This window comes from Oncorhynchus gorbuscha, linkage group LG07 (assembly GCF_021184085.1).
Source record: "Oncorhynchus gorbuscha isolate QuinsamMale2020 ecotype Even-year linkage group LG07, OgorEven_v1.0, whole genome shotgun sequence".
In the NCBI taxonomy this organism is placed as follows: Eukaryota; Metazoa; Chordata; class Actinopteri; order Salmoniformes; family Salmonidae; genus Oncorhynchus; species Oncorhynchus gorbuscha.
In genome coordinates this window covers 79594407-79612566 of record NC_060179.1, presented here as the reverse complement: position 1 = coordinate 79612566, position 18160 = coordinate 79594407, and the positions used below count along the sequence as shown (strand labels likewise).

General features: G+C 46.9%; 2 protein-coding genes across 5 annotated transcripts in view; one reads left to right on the top strand and one right to left on the bottom strand.

Moving 5' to 3' along the window:
• LOC124040408 (serine/threonine-protein kinase LMTK1-like) overlaps positions 1–9091 on the top strand; it is a 129161-nt gene extending 120070 nt beyond the window's left edge. For 3 of the 4 annotated variants that reach the window (XM_046357570.1, XM_046357574.1, XM_046357573.1), the window contains 4 exons: positions 336–3868; positions 8035–8158; positions 8597–8830; positions 8950–9091. In XM_046357570.1, the coding sequence (XP_046213526.1) occupies positions 336–3868; positions 8035–8158; positions 8597–8830; positions 8950–8975 (3917 nt within the window). In that variant the 3' untranslated portion in view covers positions 8976–9091. The remainder of the gene's footprint in view (positions 1–335; positions 3869–8034; positions 8159–8596; positions 8831–8949) is intronic. The other variant, XM_046357572.1, reaches the window with a different exon arrangement.
• A 5352-nt stretch (positions 9092–14443) lies between these two features.
• LOC124040407 (brain-specific angiogenesis inhibitor 1-associated protein 2-like) overlaps positions 14444–18160 on the bottom strand; it is a 143811-nt gene continuing 140094 nt past the window's right edge. Inside the window, exon 16 of the mRNA XM_046357567.1 lies at positions 14444–15214. The gene's annotated coding sequence lies outside the window, so the exon portion shown is untranslated. The remainder of the gene's footprint in view (positions 15215–18160) is intronic.

Here is an 18160-nt window from a genome sequence, read left to right as displayed (position 1 = left end):
CTCTGCTGTTGTTTGATGTAAAATGTCCCCTTGGGAATTAACAAAGTATCTTTCTGTCTGTCTGGTTCTGTCTGGTTCTGTTCTGTTCTGTCTGTCTGTCTGTCTGTCTGTCTGTCTGTCTGTCTGTCTGTCTGTCTGTCTGTCTGTCTGTCTGTCTGTCTGTCTGTCTGTCTGTCTGTCTGTCTGTCTGTCTGTCTGTCTGTCTGTCTGTCTGTCTGTCTGTCTGTCTGTCTGTCTGTCTGTCTGTCTGTCTGTCTGTCTGTCTGTCTGTCTGTCTGTCTGTCTGTCTGTCTGTCTGGTTCTGTTCTGTTCTGTTCTGTTCTGTCTGTCTGCAGACCTCCCCTCCTCCTTCCCTCTGTTGGAGCAGTTCTCTGGAGGTGACGGTTATCACAGCGAATCAGGAGATGATATACTGACCGTGACAGAGACCAGCCACGGTCTGAACTTCCAGTACAAGTGGGAGCAGACCCAGGCGGGGATCGGGTCGGAGCAGCCTTACCACCACGCTGCCTCATCCTCCAGCGGTACCCTGGGGGTCGTCAACCACCACTGTCAGGACCTATACTACCCAGGTGGAATGGTGGGGGGCAGTGGTGGGGTGGAGATGGAGGGTCTCGCTCTGGGAGTGTCCCCTTCCTACTATGAGCACAAGACGCTGCATGTTTCTGGGGTCGGGGTGGTGCCGGTGCTTAGCGCCCGTAGTCCTTCAGTGAGCTCTGAGTACTACATCCGCATGGAGGAGCCTGGCGTGGACTACACCATGTACTCTTACAGCCCAGACTACCAGGGCAGCCACGGGAGCTTCCTGACCAGCAGTGGCAGTGCAGAATCAGGGGAGTGTATGATGGGGATGGGTCCCCCCCATGCCCACTCCAAGCCTGTAGACTCCTACTGGTCAGCAGACGTCTGTAATGATGGGGGTGTTGGAGCGTATAACTCGGACATCTCCCTGACAATGGAGCCCCATGTCTCTGACTCCAGCCCCATGAGACCATGGGAGGCTGGTCACTACGTCTCCTACAAGGACCAGGACGGGGGGTACTACTATGAACACTCACCTCCCATGGGCATAGGCCACCACAATGGTCTGGGGATGGACCAGCATTACCTGATGGGGCGGGAACACTCTCCTCCCAAGCCCCATCTGGAGAGCTGGGGGTCCCGTAGCCTGCGTCAGGCCCTGGGAGAACTGGACAATCCTCTGGGGATATCTCCCTCCATCAGCACCCATCTCCAGGATGGCGGTCCTCCTTTTGGGGTAGGCGACCCCTACTTGGAGACAACCCAGGGCCCAGGCTCCGTCATTGGGGTGAGTAGCGTCACTGGCGGCTACTATGACATGATGGGTTCTCTGAGGAAAACCACGCCGACCATGCCAGACCACGCCCACTCAGTCAGCATCACTATGGCATCAGAAGAAGCCCTCTTCATCTGTCACCGGGACAACGACTCAGATGAAGAAGAGGATATATTCTCAGAGAGGCTGAGGAGCAGCAGTAGTAACCTCTCCAACCCCTCCGCTAACAACAACAGTCTAGGCCTGGGTCTAAGCCTTGGCCGTAGTGGACAGGCTGACTGTAGACAACTACAGGATCTCTATGAAGACTTCCACTACACTATGCCCACTACTGACATAGAGGACTCGTGGCCCGAAGAGCACTGCCTGACCTTCCACTCCTCTGTCTCTGCTGCAGTTAAACCCATAGACTACCTGGAGGCTACAACGGCTTCGGCTAATGATAGTGGCTGTTTAGTCCTGGGGAACCATCATGGCCTGGTCACTTCAGGGGACGCCTGTAATACCTACATCTATTTGTGCCACAAGGGGGAAGGGGAGAGGGACGTAGAGCCACCACCCATCGAGTGCTGCCACTCTCATTTCGTCGACCCCCTCACGGGCTTAGTGGTGCGGAACTACACCCGGGACGACTACAGCGATAAGATTGTAGACATACCCAACAACGAGGAAGAGAGTGTGAATCTGTCGCCAGCACCAGGAGGTCCTAAACCAATCCTAACGCACAACACTAAGACCAGCACAACCCCTCTAAACCACTCTGAGCAATATGTTGACATCACTATGGACGATACCCTTTCAATAGACCATAAGGAAGAGGTTAGTACGGAAGACAAAGGTGTTCTCACAGACCCTAAACCAGAGGGTGTGACTCTGACTAAGATTCTGACCCTCTCCTCAGTGAATGTTCCTGACCTAGTCCCCATGGTCGAGCAAGAGTCAGAGCTGAGCCATACGTTAGACAGCTGCTTAGACAGAGACCACTGCTCCAGCATTAGTCTAGTGGACATCTCCGACTGCTGCACCGACGACGATGAAGATGATGACATCACCGACTCGACCTCCGAGATCTTCGCCGACGAGACGTCGGTTGGGGAACCTGACGCTTCCCCTCCCCTGGTCTGTCCCCTCAAGTCCCTGCAGAAGCAGGTGGGAACCCCCAATTCCATGGCCTCCATGGACCTGATGCCTTCAGCAGTCGGCTCCACCTGCAAAGCTTTCAGCCCCTCCTCCAGCTCCTCCCACCCATCTAGCTCCTCCCCCAAGGCAATGGACAGTGGGTACGACACAGAGAACAATGAGAGCCCAGAGTTCGTCCCCAAGGAGCCCCACAATGAGCCTCGGGGCCCAGAGACATTCACACAGCCACTGGGGGAGTCTGTCCTGGACACCAGCCTGGATGAGGAGGGGGAGGAGGGGGGGGAGGAGGCCGAAGTCGCCCCACTGGATGATGAGGATGAACCGACCCTGGATGAAGATGTGCCTCTAGCAGCCTCACAGACCACAGACAACGAGAAGGGTCTGACCCCACTCAGTGAGAAGAACCCTTACAGGGACTCTGCCTACTTCTCTGACAATGAGAACGAACGTCTTTATAGGGATGAGGGGGGTGACAAAGTAGGGGGTGATGAAAGTGGAGGAGTGGAGGAGGGAGAAGTGGAAGAGAGGCTGACAGAGAAGAGGGAACTCAGCCCTCTTCAGATAGAGGAGGAAAAAGAGGAGGAAGTGGAGACCTCAGCTCTTCTTCTGGAGGAGAGTGAAGACCCAAAGATGGAAGCATGCCTGACAGAAGAGTGCACCCAGGATGAAGGGCTAGAGCTAGAGCTAGAGCTGGCCTCCATTCTCTCTGGAGAAGTAGAGGCAGGGTCGGAAGGATGGCCTGCCCAGGAGAAACCCTCTTCTCTGGGAGACTGGGCTGCAGAGGTGGTGGGGGCTATGGAGGAAGCCCTGGGTGAACTCGAGAGGAGCAGCAGTACTGAAACCAACTCTGGTACGAAGGAGAAGGAGGAAGAGGATGAAGGAGAGCAAAGGGACATGGAGGACTCATCTGAAGCCTTAGAAACAGTAGACGTCCTAGAAGAAGCATTTACCAAAATGCCAGAGACCCTCGAGAAGGACGATAATGACGAAGAGAACAGTCCTCCCGCACGGCGTCGACGCTTCTCCTTCTCTCCTCCCCCTCCCTCCACCCCTCCTCTCTCCTCTCCTCTCCCTCCCTCCACCCCTTCTCCTCCTCTCCCCCCTATGACTCCCCCTCTGGGCTGGGACTTGCCCATGGATGGGGTGGAGGCGGACGAGGAGGACGTAGATGGTGACTCCGATGACAGTGAGTCAGACGAGGAGCTGAGCAGTTACAGTGTTCAGGAGGAGCAGAGTGGAGGGGAGGAGAGCGGGGAGGAGAACCATGCTGTACCCATCGTGTTGAGCGACTGTAGCGATGCTCATAACCTACGTAGTCTACTGAAGATGCCCACCCTGCTCACCACAGAGTTGCTCGCTGATGACCTGGTGGAACGCAGGAAGAAAGTGGTGTCCTTTTTTGATGACGTCACCATTTACCTGTTTGACCAGGTGAGTAGGGGTAGTGGTAGTAGTGGTAGTAGTGGTAGTGGTGGTAGTGGTGATGGTTGTGGTAGGAGTGGTAATTGTTGTGGTGGTAGTGGTGCAGGTGGGAGGGGTGGTAGTTGTGGTAGTGGTGGTGGTGGTCATGGTAGTGTTTGTAATAGTAGTGGTGGTGGTGGTACTGGTGGTAGTGGTGGTAGTGGTGGTGGTGGTAGTGGTGGTAGTGGTGGTGGTAGTGGTGGTGCTGGTGGGAGGGGTGGTAGTTGTGGTGGTCATGGTAGTGTTTGTGAAAGTGGTGGTGGTCATGGTAGTGTTTGTGATAGTAGTAGTGGTGGTAATGTGGGTGGTGATATTTGTGGTAATTGTGATATTGGTGGTGGTGGTGGTAATAGTGGTATTGGTAGTGGTGTTGGTGGTATTGGTAGTGGTAATAGTGGTATTGGTAGTGGTAGTGGTAACAGTAGTATTGGTAGTGGTAATAGTAGTATTGGTAGTGGTAATAGTGGTATTGGTGATGGTAATGGTAGCATTGGTAGTGGTGATGGTGGTATTGGTAGTGGTAATAGTACATTACATTTACATTTAAGTCATTTAGCAGACGCTCTTATCCAGAGCGACTTACAAATTTGGTAGTGGTAATAGTGGTATTGGTAGTGGTGATAGTAGTATTGGTAGTGGTAATAGTGGTATTGGTAGTGGTGATAGTGGTATTGGTAGTGGTAATAGTGGTATTGGTAGTGGTAATGGTAGTATTGGTAGTGGTAATAGTGGTATTTGTAGTGGTAATAGTAGTATTGGTAGTGATAATAGTGGTATTGGTAGTGGTAATAGTGGTATTGGTAGTGGTGATAGTGGTATTGGTAGTGGTAATAGTGGTATTGGTAGTGGTAATGGTAGTATTGGTATTGGTAATATTGGCATTGGTAGTGGTAATAGTGGTAGTGGTGATGGTGGGGGTTGTGGTTGTAATGGTGGTTGTTGTAGTATTAGTGGTGGTGGTAGAGGTCATGGTAGTATTTGTGATAGTAGTGGTGGTGGTAGAGGTCATGGTATTGTTTGTTATAGTAGTGGTGGTGGTAGTGGTTTAGTAGTGGTGGTAGTGGTAATGGTAGTACTGGTGGTGGTGGTAGTGGTCATGGTAGTGTTTGTGGTAGTAGTGGTGGTGGTAGTGGTTGTAGTAGTGGTGCTAGTGGTAGTGGTGGTAGTGCTGGTGATATTAGTGGTGGTGGTGGTAGTGGTCATAGTGATATTGGTGGCAGTGGTGGTAGTGGTGGTGGTGGTCATGGTGATAGTGGGGATAGTGGTGATTGCAGCGTAGTGGTGGTGATAGTGGTGTTAGTAGTTTTTGTGGTATTGGTAGTGGCTATAGTGGCAGTAGTGGTGGTGGTGACGGTGGTAAAAGTGATAGTGGTGGTGGTGGTAAAAGGGGTGGTGATAGTGGTGTTAGTAGTAGTTTTGGTGGTGGCTATAGTGGCAGTAGTGGTTGTGGTAGTGGTGTTAGTTGTAGTGGTGGTGGTGGTCATGGTGATAGTGGGGCTAGTGGTGGTTGCAGCGTAGTGGTGGTGATAGTGATGTTAGTAGTTTTGGTGGTATTGGTGGTGGCTATAGTGGAAGTAGTGGTGTTAGTTGTAGTGGTGGTGGTAGTGGTGGTGGTGGTAGAGGTGGTAGTGGTGGTAGTGGTGGTGGTAATGGTTTTGGTGGTGGTAGCGGTGGTAGTGGTAGTAGTGGTGGTAGTGGTGGTGGTAATGGTTTTGGTGGTAGTGGTGGTGGTAGTGGTAGCGGTGATGGTAGTTGTGGCTTTAGTAGTGGTGGTAATGGTTTTGGTGGTAGTGGTGGTGGTAGTGGTAGCGGTGATGGTAGTTGTGGCTTTAGTAGTGGTGGTAATGGTTTTGGTGGTGGTAGAGGTGGTAGTGGTAGTAGTGGTGGTAGTGGTGGTGGTAATGGTTTTGGTGGTAGTGGTGGTGGTAGTGGTAGCGGTGATGGTAGTTGTGGCTTTAGTAGTGGTGGTAATGGTTTTGGTGGTGGTAGTTGTGGTGATGGGTTTGGTGATGATTTTGGTGGTGGTGGTTTTGGTGATGGTTTTGGTGGTGGTGGTTTTGGTAGTGGTAGCGGTGATGGTAGTTGTGGCTTTAGTAGTGGTGGTAATGGTTTTGGTGGTAGTGGTGGTGGTAGTGGTAGCGGTGATGGTAGTTGTGGCTTTAGTAGTGGTGGTAATGGTTTTGGTGGTGATAGAGGTGGTAGTGGTAGTAGTGGTGGTGGTAATGGTTTTGGTGGTAGTGGTGGTGGTAGTGGTAGCGGTGATGGTAGTTGTGGCTTTAGTAGTGGTGGTAATGGTTTTGGTGGTGGTAGTTGTGGTGATGGGTTTGGTGATGATTTTGGTGGTGGTGGTTTTGGTGATGGTTTTGGTGGTGGTGGTTTTGGTAGTGGTAGCGGTGATGGTAGTTGTGGCTTTAGTAGTGGTGGTAATGGTTTTGGTGGTAGTGGTGGTGGTAGTGGTAGCGGTGATGGTAGTTGTGGCTTTAGTAGTGGTGGTAATGGTTTTGGTGGTGGTAGAGGTGGTAGTGGTAGTAGTGGTGGTAGTGGTGGTGGTAATGGTTTTGGTGGTAGTGGTGGTGGTAGTGGTAGCGGTGATGGTAGTTGTGGCTTTAGTAGTGGTGGTAATGGTTTTGGTGGTGGTAGTTGTGGTGATGGGTTTGGTGATGATTTTGGTGGTGGTGGTTTTGGTGATGGTTTTGGTGGTGGTGGTTTTGGTAGTGGTAGTGGTGGTGGTGGTTTTGGTAGTGGTAGTGGTGGTGATGGTTTTAGTTGCTGCATTACGGTACTTCACTAAGTTCGTTTTTCTGCTTTTCTCATTAAATCTAATTCACAGACATGATATTGTTCCTAGGTAACTTGAATTAAACTAGACATACTACTGAACTGTATATATACAGTTGAAGTCGGAAGTTTACATACACTTAGGTTGGAGTCATTAAACCCCGTTTTCAAACTACTCCACAAATTTCTTGTTAACAAACTATAGTTTTGGCAAGTCGGTTAGGACATCTACTTTGTGCATGTCACAAGTCATTTTCCAACAATTGTTTACAGACAGATTATTTCACTTATAACTCACTGTATCACAATTCCAGTGGGTCAGAAGTTAACATACACTAGTTTGACTGTGCCTTTAGAAGCTTCTCATGGGCTAATTGGCATCGTTTGAGTCAATTGGAGATGTTCCTGTGGATGTATTTCACCATGGGACCACGCAGCCATCATGCCGCTCAGGAAGGAGCAAAATGGCTTAAGGAAAACAAAGTGTAGGTATTTGAGTGGCCATCACAAAGCCCTGACATCAATCCCATTGAAAATTTGTGGGCAGAACTGAAGAAGCATGTGCGAGCAAGGAGGCCTACAAACCTGACCCAGTTACACCAGCTCTGTCAGGAGGAATGGGCCAGAATTCACCCAATTTATTGTGGGAAGCTTGTAGAAGGCTACCTGAAACATTTGACCCAAGTTATATAATTTAAAGGCAATGCTACCAAATAATAATTAAGTGTATGTAAACTTCTGACCCACTGGGAATATGGTGAATGAAATAACAGCTGAAATAGATCATTCTCTCTACTATTATTCTGACATATCACATTCTTAAAATAAAGTGGTGATCCTAACTGACCTAAGACAATGCATTTGAACTAGGAATAAATGTCAGGTATTGTGAAAAACTGAGTATAAATGTATTTGGCAAAGTTTTTTTAACGCGCTACACGCTTCAACACTCGGCAGTCCTGTTTTGTGAACTTGTGTGGCCAACTACTTCGTGGCTGAGCCGTTGTTGCCCCTAGACGTTTCCACTTCACAATAACAGCACTTACAGTTGACCGGGGCAGCTCTAGCAGGGCAGATATTTGTTGAACTGACTTGTTGGAAAGGTGGCATCCTATGACGGTGCCATGTTGAAAGTGACTGAGCTCTTCAGTAAGGCCCCTTCTACTGCCAATATGTGTCTATAGAGATTGCATGGCTGTGTGCTTGATTTTATACACCTGTCCACAACGAGTGTTGTTGAAATTGCCGAATCCGGTAATTTGATGGGGTGTCCACATAGTTTTGTATATACTGTCTACTGTATATTCATTTGAAATGCACACCAGCCATAGCTGTAACCTGTAACTGTCCATCTCCAGCAGAGTCCCACTAAAGAGCTGGCTGAGCATGGGTTCTCTCCAGGGGCTGAGACCAACGGACAGGGTTCACTGGTCAAACAACCGACCCTTAATGAATCCTCAGGTGGAAATATCTCAGAAGAGAGTAAGTGCACTCGTCCAGAGTCCACTACTTACATTGAAACATTGATCGAAGTCAATCGGCATTTGATTTCACAATCAATCTCAAATTTATGAGTTTAGATGTGTAAAATATAATTTGGCAGATATGTCAAAACTGCTCTCTTTTCCTTTCTCCCTTCCTCTCTCTCGCTCACTGTCTCTCTCTCTTCCCTTCTCCCTCTCTCTCTTCCTTTCTTCATTCCTCTCTCGCTCTTCCTCTCTCTCTTCCCTTCTCCCTCTCTCTCTTTCTCATCCCTTCTCCCTTCCTCTCTCTGTTCCTCCCTCACTCGCTCTTCCTTCGTCCCTACCTACCTACCTACCTACCTACCTACCTACCTCCATCTCTCTCTCTTTCTCCCTTCCTCTCTCTCTCTTCCTTCACCTACCTCTCTCTCTCCTCTCTCTCTCTCTCTCTTTCCAGGTGCAGGGTATGAGTGGGAGGATGACTTCCCCCTTTTGCCCATTCCAACTTCCTCATCCAAGATGGCTGCCTCCTCCTCAGGCTCATCCCCCTCCGTACCCAGCCTGCCCTTCACCTCTAAGGCCCCGGAGCCCAAACCAGCAGTGCGGTACTCCCGCTTCACAGTCTCGCCAAGCCACGTGTCTCGCTTCTCCATCACACACGTCTCTGACTCTGATGTGGACTCTAGTCCAGGTGGGTCCTGGTGTTTTCATTTAAATTGACATTGCACAAACACTTCTTGAGGATAACTAATTGTATGGAATTTACATAGTGGATAATGACGCATTCTGTCTGTCTGTCTGTCTGTGCAGGAAGCAGTGAGGATGCAGTATTATAGAACCACAGCCACCCAGAAACTGCAGGAACTGCACCATATAAACATGTCTGAGCCTCTAAACACGACTTTTGTTTAGTGCTTATTTTGGACATCAGCTTTCTGAAAAGACAGTGCCTGATTGTTTATGAAAACTTTTTGAATGGAGTCTGTAAAACAGATGTGAAAGCAGAGAAACAACACCGATGAGAATATATAAAATACACATACACAGAAGAATATCTGTTTTCAAAATAACTTGAATGATGGTAAGGACATATGTTGCATTCAACGTATTTTTGGGAACAAAGAGAGAAACTAAAGAACAAACTTGTTGCTCGTTTGCCACCATAGACACTCATTGTCAGCATGTTATGGAGAACCACACAACATTACCGGTTTGTTACGTGGAAGAAAGACAATCATTTTATTGATCAAAACAGAAGACACAATTTACAGAAAACCCCTCTCAGAGACGGAGGGAGTGAAAAGCAATTCAGGAAAGGACACAATGAAGTTTTTTTTTCCATCAAATGGATCAGTGTTTGAAAGTGACTATACCAAGAACATATCTTTGAGACATGAGTTAACTCGTCTTCATAAAATATCACAAATAAGGATTGAAGGAGAATTTTGTAATTCTCGTGTTTTCTCAAATGAGACAGACCACCACTGTATATGGGCCTTATTATTTCCACCAATACGGGTGCCAGAGTCACTGTTCCCCTCCATCTGTCAGTATGAGTCACTGTTCCCCTCCATCTGTCAGTATGAGTCACTGTTCCCCTCCATCTGTCAGTATGAGTCACTGTTCCCCTCCATCTGTCAGTATGGGTCACTATTCCCCTCCATCTGTCAGTATGGGTCACTATTCCCCTACATCTGTCAGTATGGGTCACTATTCCCCTCCATCTGTCAGTATGAGTCACTGTTCCCCTCCATCTGTCAGTATGAGTCACTGTTCCCCTCCATCTGTCAGTATGGGTCACTATTCCCCTCCATCTGTCAGTATGGGTCACTATTCCCCTCCATCTGTCAGTATGAGTCACTGTTCCCCTCCATCTGTCAGTATGGGTCACTATTCCCCTCCATCTGTCAGTATGGGTCACTGTTCCCCTCCATCTGTCAGTATGGGTCACTATTCCCCTACATCTGTCAGTATGGGTCACTGTTCCCCTCCATCTGTCAGTATGGGTCACTATTCCCCTCCATCTGTCAGTATGGGTCACTGTTCCCCTCCATCTGTCAGTATGAGTCACTGTTCCCCTCCATCTGTCAGTATGGGTCACTATTCCCCTCCATCTGTCAGTATGGGTCACTGTTCCCCTCCATCTGTCAGTATGAGTCACTGTTCCCCTCCATCTGTCAGTATGAGTCACTGTTCCCCTCCATCTGTCAGTATGAGTCACTGTTCCCCTCCATCTGTCAGTATGAGTCACTGTTCCCCTCCATCTGTCAGTATGGGTCACTGTTCCCCTCCATCTGTCAGTATGGGTCACTATTCCCCTCCATCTGTCAGTATGAGTCACTGTTCCCCTCCATCTGTCAGTATGGGTCACTATTCCCCTCCATCTGTCAGTATGGGTCACTGTTCCCCTCCATCTGTCAGTATGGGTCACTATTCCCCTCCATCTGTCAGTATGGGTCACTATTCCCCTCCATCTGTCAGTATGGGTCACTATTCCCCTACATCTGTCAGTATGGGTCACTATTCCCCTCCATCTGTCAGTATGAGTCACTGTTCCCCTCCATCTGTCAGTATGAGTCACTGTTCCCCTCCATCTGTCAGTATGGGTCACTATTCCCCTCCATCTGTCAGTATGGGTCACTATTCCCCTCCATCTGTCAGTATGAGTCACTGTTCCCCTCCATCTGTCAGTATGGGTCACTATTCCCCTCCATCTGTCAGTATGGGTCACTATTCCCCTCCATCTGTCAGTATGGGTCACTATTCCCCTCCATCTGTCAGTATGGGTCACTGTTCCCCTCCATCTGTCAGTATGGGTCACTATTCCCCTCCATCTGTCAGTATGGGTCACTATTCCCCTCCATCTGTCAGTATGGGTCACTGTTCCCCTCCATCTGTCAGTATGGGTCACTATTCCCCTCCATCTGTCAGTATGGGTCACTATTCCCCTCCATCTGTCAGTATGAGTCACTGTTCCCCTCCATCTGTCAGTATGAGTCACTGTTCCCCTCCATCTGTCAGTATGGGTCACTGTTCCCCTCCATCTGTCAGTATGAGTCACTGTTCCCCTCCATCTGTCAGTATGGGTCACTATTCCCCTCCATCTGTCAGTATGAGTCACTGTTCCCCTCCATCTGTCAGTATGGGTCACTATTCCCCTCCATCTGTCAGTATGAGTCACTGTTCCCCTCCATCTGTCAGTATGAGTCACTATTCCCCTCCATCTGTCAGTATGGGTCACTATTCCCCTCCATCTGTCAGTATGAGTCACTATTGCCCTCCATCTGTCAGTATGGGTCACTGTTCCCCTCCATCTGTCAGTATGAGTCACTGTTCCCCTCCATCTGTCAGTATGGGTCACTATTCCCCTCCCACTGAAGGCCTGGGGCGTTATCATTAGTGCACACTGACAAACAGTTGCAGAACGCTTTGCAACGCCAATGAGAGTTAATATTGGACATATTCAGCTATGTCCTTCTCCGTTTCATTTCTTTTACAGACATCCCTGGACCTAAACTATTGTGTGAATCCACCAAGTCAGTTTTGAGGGAAAATCATTGACTTTGAATAAATGCTGTACTCCCTTTTTTAGGATTTCAAATTCATGTGCTTTGCATGCAGATAGTGGTGGATAAACACAGCTTATGTTGGTGTCGGTCTTCTCCCCAGACGAGGGTAGCTGCCTGTCCTTACCCTCAGAGTTGAGCTTCACTGCACCACATACTGTGTAATATGTCTTCTACTCTTGAGGTGAACATCCTTCGTGATACGATCAAAGAACTTGTACATTTTTTTATTCTGATTCTGAAAATGGAACTGCAGTACAAGTACAACCAGCTTACTAATACCATAGATACAGTAGCATATCATTTTTATATATATATATAGGAAACTTTTGATGAAATATTCAATTTTAAGAAATATGAAACTTTAAAATGCAACTTAAAGAATGGAAGAACAAACAAATGATTTTCAAGTGGCTTCGGTAACATGTTGAAGATGAAATAATCAAATAACTGTTGGAAGACTACAGAACCGAGAACTGGTTTGGCCGTAACATATTGTGATCAGCAGTGTGGTCAATGGGGTCGGTGATGTCACATGGATTAGTCAGTGTATTTTATTTTCACGGCTTTAAACAATGGAAAATACAATTTTGAATTCGTGGACTTTTTGACTCTGCTGTGTATGTGAAAATGTGTTTGCTATAGAAATGAAAAGGGATGGATGTGGTTGTAACAAAGAACGCATACAGTCCAATCAGCCTGCTATACCAGCCTGATAAGCCAATCACTGTAGCATGGTCTCAGGTCCGTTTGTACCCTCTTGCCTACTCCAATGACCATACTGTAGGTAGGCAAGACAGTACAAATTGATCTGGGACCAGGCTAATATCACTCTAGTCTTTAGCCTCAAAGAACCAGGTTGTCAAATTTAGTTCAAAACATAGATATGGAATTACATAGATTCTATTTCTATGTTTTAAAGATCGACTCTGGTCTCCATGCAGTAAGTGTGTAAATGTAAATGTTTAGTGTTTGTTAGCCTTTCTAGGGATTTACTATTCTGTAATAGTTTAGCATCCATAGATCCATCTAGAGCGCTGTCTGTATGGACTATTTTTGTATCTCAAAAAAGAAAAATTACATTTAAGAATATCTAGAAATTACCTGGAATTTACCTGGAAGTGAGTTAAAGGTACATGTATTTATGTTTTATTGTTGCCAAAGAGAAGTATTCAATGAAGTCTTGGGGCAAATAGGAACATAGGATATTTGATCTAGATTGTTTTAACCCACTAGTGGTGAGACTACAGCCTGGGTACCAGTCTGTTTGTGCCATTATGCCACTCCTGGTGCCCAGGCTAGTGAGACAAAAGGGATGTGAGGATGAGCAATGTTAGGCCTTGCCCTGGTTGTGATTTAAACGAACAGGACTAGTTTAGGGATGCTGTCAGTAAGATGTGCCCTGGTTGTGATTTACACTACCAGGACTAGTTTAGGGATGCTGTCAGTAAGATGTGCCCTGGTTGTGATTTACACTACCAGGACTAGTTTAGGGATGCTGTCAGTAAGATGTGCCCTGGTTGTGATTTACACTACCAGGACTAGTTTAGGGATGCTGTCAGTAAGATGTGCCCTGGTTGTGATTTAAACGAGCAGGACTAGTTTAGGGATGCTGTCAGTAAGATGTGCCCTGGTTGTGATTTACACTACCAGGACTAGTTTAGGGATGCTGTCAGTAAGATGTGCCCTGGTCGTGATTTAAACGAGCAGGACTAGTTTAGGGATGCTGTCAGTAAGATGTGCCCTGGTCGTGATTTACACTACCAGGACTAGTTTAGGGATGCTGTCAGTAAGATGTGCCCTGGTCGTGATTTAAACGAGCAGGACTAGTTTGGAAATGCTGTCAGTAAGATGTGCCCTGGTCGTGATTTAAACGAGCAGGACTAGTTTAGGGATGCTGTCAGTAAGAGGTGCCCCGCCCCACTCTACTTTCTGTACGTTATGAAATAGAAATAAAGTGTTCTACACATCAATGTGTGTCTCCAGTATTTCTTGGTGCATGAACACACAAACGCACCAAAAGGAATGAGATTATTATGATTTCTTCTTGCACAGTATCAACACACTGGTATTATACGGAATACACTCTGCAATGTGTTATCTTCCCTGTATTTCATACAGTAAATTCAGTGCGTCTTTCTATCCATTGTAGATTGATTTACAGACAAATGAAACTGGATGAGAACTACATACATATAGAAACAGGTACAAAAACAGGAATATCTATTTTAAAGGTACAAATCCTTTGTTTCATGTAGTAATGGCATGACAGAAGAACCATAGGATTAATGTTAATTAACTGTTAGTATTTTGTTTGTATGAATGAATTCTTAATCCTATTGTTCTGCTGTCATTAACTATATGATAATAACACAGAAAATAGTCTATATAGAATGCTAGAACTTTAATGTGTATAGTATTCTTTCTCTCTCTGTTCTAAGAACCAGACTCCAGTAGAACCCAGATTCCAGTAGAAGGTTGGAGTTCCAGTAGAACCCAGACTCCAGTAGAAGGTTGGAGTCATAAGGTGAATGCACCAATTTGTAAGTCGCTCTGGATAAGAGCGTCTGCTAAATGACTTAAATGTAAATGTAAATGAGTCCAAGTAGAGCCCAGGCTCCAGTACATTTACATTTACATTTAAGTCATTTAGAGCCCAGACTCCAGTAGAGCCCAGACTCCAGTAGAGCCAGGACTCCAGTAGAGCCAGGACTCCAGTAGAGCCAGGACTCCAGTAGAGCCAGGACTCCAGTAGAGCCAGGACTCCAGTAGAGCCAGGACTCCAGTAGAGCCAGGACTCCAGTAGAGCCAGGACTCCAGTAGAATGTTTTTACACACAGCCAGCCTGTCCAGTGTTCTGTTTATTCTCCGTAATATAGGCCCTTTGAGATTTAGAAAATACTTTACTTTGTGACAAATGTATTACTCAGACAAACTAAAGATATTCCCAACAAATCTTACAAATTCCAAAAGGCAAAAAGTAACATGCTGTATGACCAGATCATAGAACTAGACCCCCAAATTAATATAGATCAAACAACGACATCTTCTTAAACTTAATGTATGCATAAATCATTATTCGTAACAAATAACAGATTAAGCTACAATTTCCTGCATACAGTATATAACAGTTTTCAAATGCTTTAATTGTATTGAAGATACAGTCCAAGGCTAGTTGGGCTTGAATGCTATGGATAGTTCAGTTAGACAGGTATGACAGGTATGTTCAGTAATCATAGGTCCTGCTAAAACTAAATGTCAAAGGCAATACATCGTCTACAGTACTTAAGATCAATGCTGTGTGTGCTTGGATTTTTACAGCAGAATCAGGGTTCTTCTCTTCAAATTTTGCTGGCTAAATATATCCGTGCCTCACAGCAACCAATCAGAACCAAGGATAACAGGAAGTAGAGCATGGAGCTAATAGAGGATTGGAGGAGGAGATTGGTCATGGTCAGAGATGAGAGGCCTGGGTTGGTCCTCAGTGGACTGGGCTGGTGGGGGGGACACTGTAGGGACAGGAGACATGAAAGACAGGAAGTGAGGACCAACAGTTATTAACAGCCAGGATTACAGAGTAGAGAACTTTTTTTACTGCAGCAAGAGAGTAAGTTTGGAGATGCCTCTGATTGAAGATGGGTTAAGGGTGAAATGAGACTGATGTGTGAACAAGGCAGTCGAGCCCACAACACGACAGAGAATCGATTTGGTTCATCTGTTCAGAGCATCCATACAGGTATTTACAGGGTACCGTTTCAGACCCAGGTATTTACAGGGTACCGTTTCAGACCCAGGTATTTACAGGGTACCGTTTCAGACCCAGGTATTTACAGGGTACCGTTTCAGACCCAGGTATTTACAGGGTACCGTTTCAGACCCAGGTATTTACAGGGTACCGTTTCAGACCCAGGTATTTACAGGGTACCGTTTCAGACCCAGGTATTTACAGGGTACCGTTTCAGACCCAGGTATTTACAGGGTACCGTTTCAGACCCAGGTATTTACAGGGTACCGTTTCAGACCCAGGTATTTACAGGGTACCGTTTCAGACCCAGGTATTTACAGGGTACCGTTTCAGACCCAGGTATTTACAGGGTACCGTTTCAGACCCAGGTATTTACAGGGTACCGTTTCAGACCCAGGTATTTACAGGGTACCGTTTCAGACCCAGGTATTTACAGGGTACCGTTTCAGACCCAGGTATTTACAGGGTACCGTTTCAGACCCAGGTATTTACAGGGTACCGTTTCAGACCCAGGTATTTACAGGGTTTCAGACCCAGGTATTTCAGGGACCCAGGTATTTACAGGGTACCGTTTCAGACCCAGGTATTTACAGGGTACCGTTTCAGACCCAGGTATTTACAGGGTACCGTTTCAGACCCAGGTATTTACAGGGTACCGTTTCAGACCCAGGTATTTACAGGGTACCGTTTCAGACCCAGGTATTTACAGGGTACCGTTTCAGACCCAGGTATTTACAGGGTACCGTTTCAGACCCAGGTATTTACAGGGTACCGTTTCAGACCCAGGTATTTACAGGGTACCGTTTCAGACCCAGGTATTTACAGGGTACCGTTTCAGACCCAGGTATTTACAGGGTACCGTTTCAGACCCAGGTATTTACAGGGTACCGTTTCAGACCCAGGTATTTACAGGGTACCGTTTCAGACCCAGGTATTTACAGGGTACCGTTTCAGACCCAGGTATTTACAGGGTACCGTTTCAGACCCAGGTATTTACAGGGTACCGTTTCAGACCCAGGTATTTACAGGGTACCGTTTCAGACCCAGGTATTTACAGGGTACCGTTTCAGACCCAGGTATTTACAGGGTACCGTTTCAGACCCAGGTATTTACAGGGTACCGTTTCAGACCCAGGTATTTACAGGGTACCGTTTCAGACCCAGGTATTTACAGGGTACCGTTTCAGACCCAGGTATTTACAGGGTACCGTTTCAGACCCAGGTATTTACAGGGTACCGTTTCAGACCCAGGTATTTACAGGGTACCGTTTCAGACCCAGGTATTTACAGGGTACCGTTTCAGACCCAGGTATTTACAGGGTACCGTTTCAGACCCAGGTATTTTACCGTTTCAGACCCAGGTATTTACAGGGTACCGTTTCAGACCCAGGTATTTACAGGGTACCGTTTCAGACCCAGGTATTTATAGGGTACAGTTTCAGACCCAGGTATTTACAGGGTACCGTTTCAGACCCAGGTATTTACAGGGTACCGTTTCAGACCCAGGTATTTACAGGGTACCATTTCAGACCCAGGTATTTACAGGGTACCATTTCAGACCCAGGTTATACAGACCCAGGTATTTACAGGGTACCATTTCAGACCCAGGTATTTACAGGGTACCGTTTCAGACCCAGGTATTTACAGGGTACCGTTTCAGACCCAGGTATTTACAGGGTACCGTTTCAGACCCAGGTATTTACAGGGTACCGTTTCAGACCCAGGTATTTACAGGGTACCGTTTCAGACCCAGGTATTTACAGGGTACCATTTCAGACCCAGGTATTTACAGGGTACCATTTCAGACCCAGGTATTTACAGGGTACCATTTCAGACCCAGGTATTTACAGGGTACCATTTCAGACCCAGGTATTTACAGGGTACCATTTCAGACCCAGGTATTTACAGGGTACCATTTCAGACCCAGGTTATACAGACCCAGGTATTTACAGGGTACCATTTCAGACCCAGGTATTTACAGGGTACCGTTTCAGACCCAGGTATTTACAGGGTACCGTTTCAGACCCAGGTATTTACAGGGTACCATTTCAGACCCAGGTATTTACAGGGTACCATTTCAGACCCAGGTATTTACAGGGTACCATTTCAGACCCAGGTATTTACAGGGTACCATTTCAGACCCAGGTTATACAGACCCAGGTATTTACAGGGTACCATTTCAGACCCAGGTTATACAGACCCAGTTATTTACAGGGTACCATTTCAGACCCAGGTTATACAGACCCAGGTATTTACAGGGTACCATTTCAGACCCAGGTTATACAGACCCAGGTATTTACAGGGTACCATTTCAGACCCAGGTTATACAGACCCAGGTTATACAGACCCAGGTATTTACAGGGTACCATTTCAGACCCAGGTTATACAGACCCAGGTATTTACAGGGTACCATTTCAGACCCAGGTTATACAGACCCAGGTTATACAGACCCAGGTATTTACAGGGTACCATTTCAGACCCAGGTTATACAGACCCAGGTATTTACAGGGTACCATTTCAGACCCAGGTTATACAGACCCAGGTATTTACAGGGTACCATTTCAGACCCAGATTATGGACCCTCGTGAAACCAGACGAGCCAATGACAGTTGACGTGAAAGTAAGAAAGAGAGAGTTGACTTGAGAGGAAGCCAGTGAATGAATGCGTGATAGGGTTGGCTGAATGGCAGCAGGTGCCTCATCTTGTCACT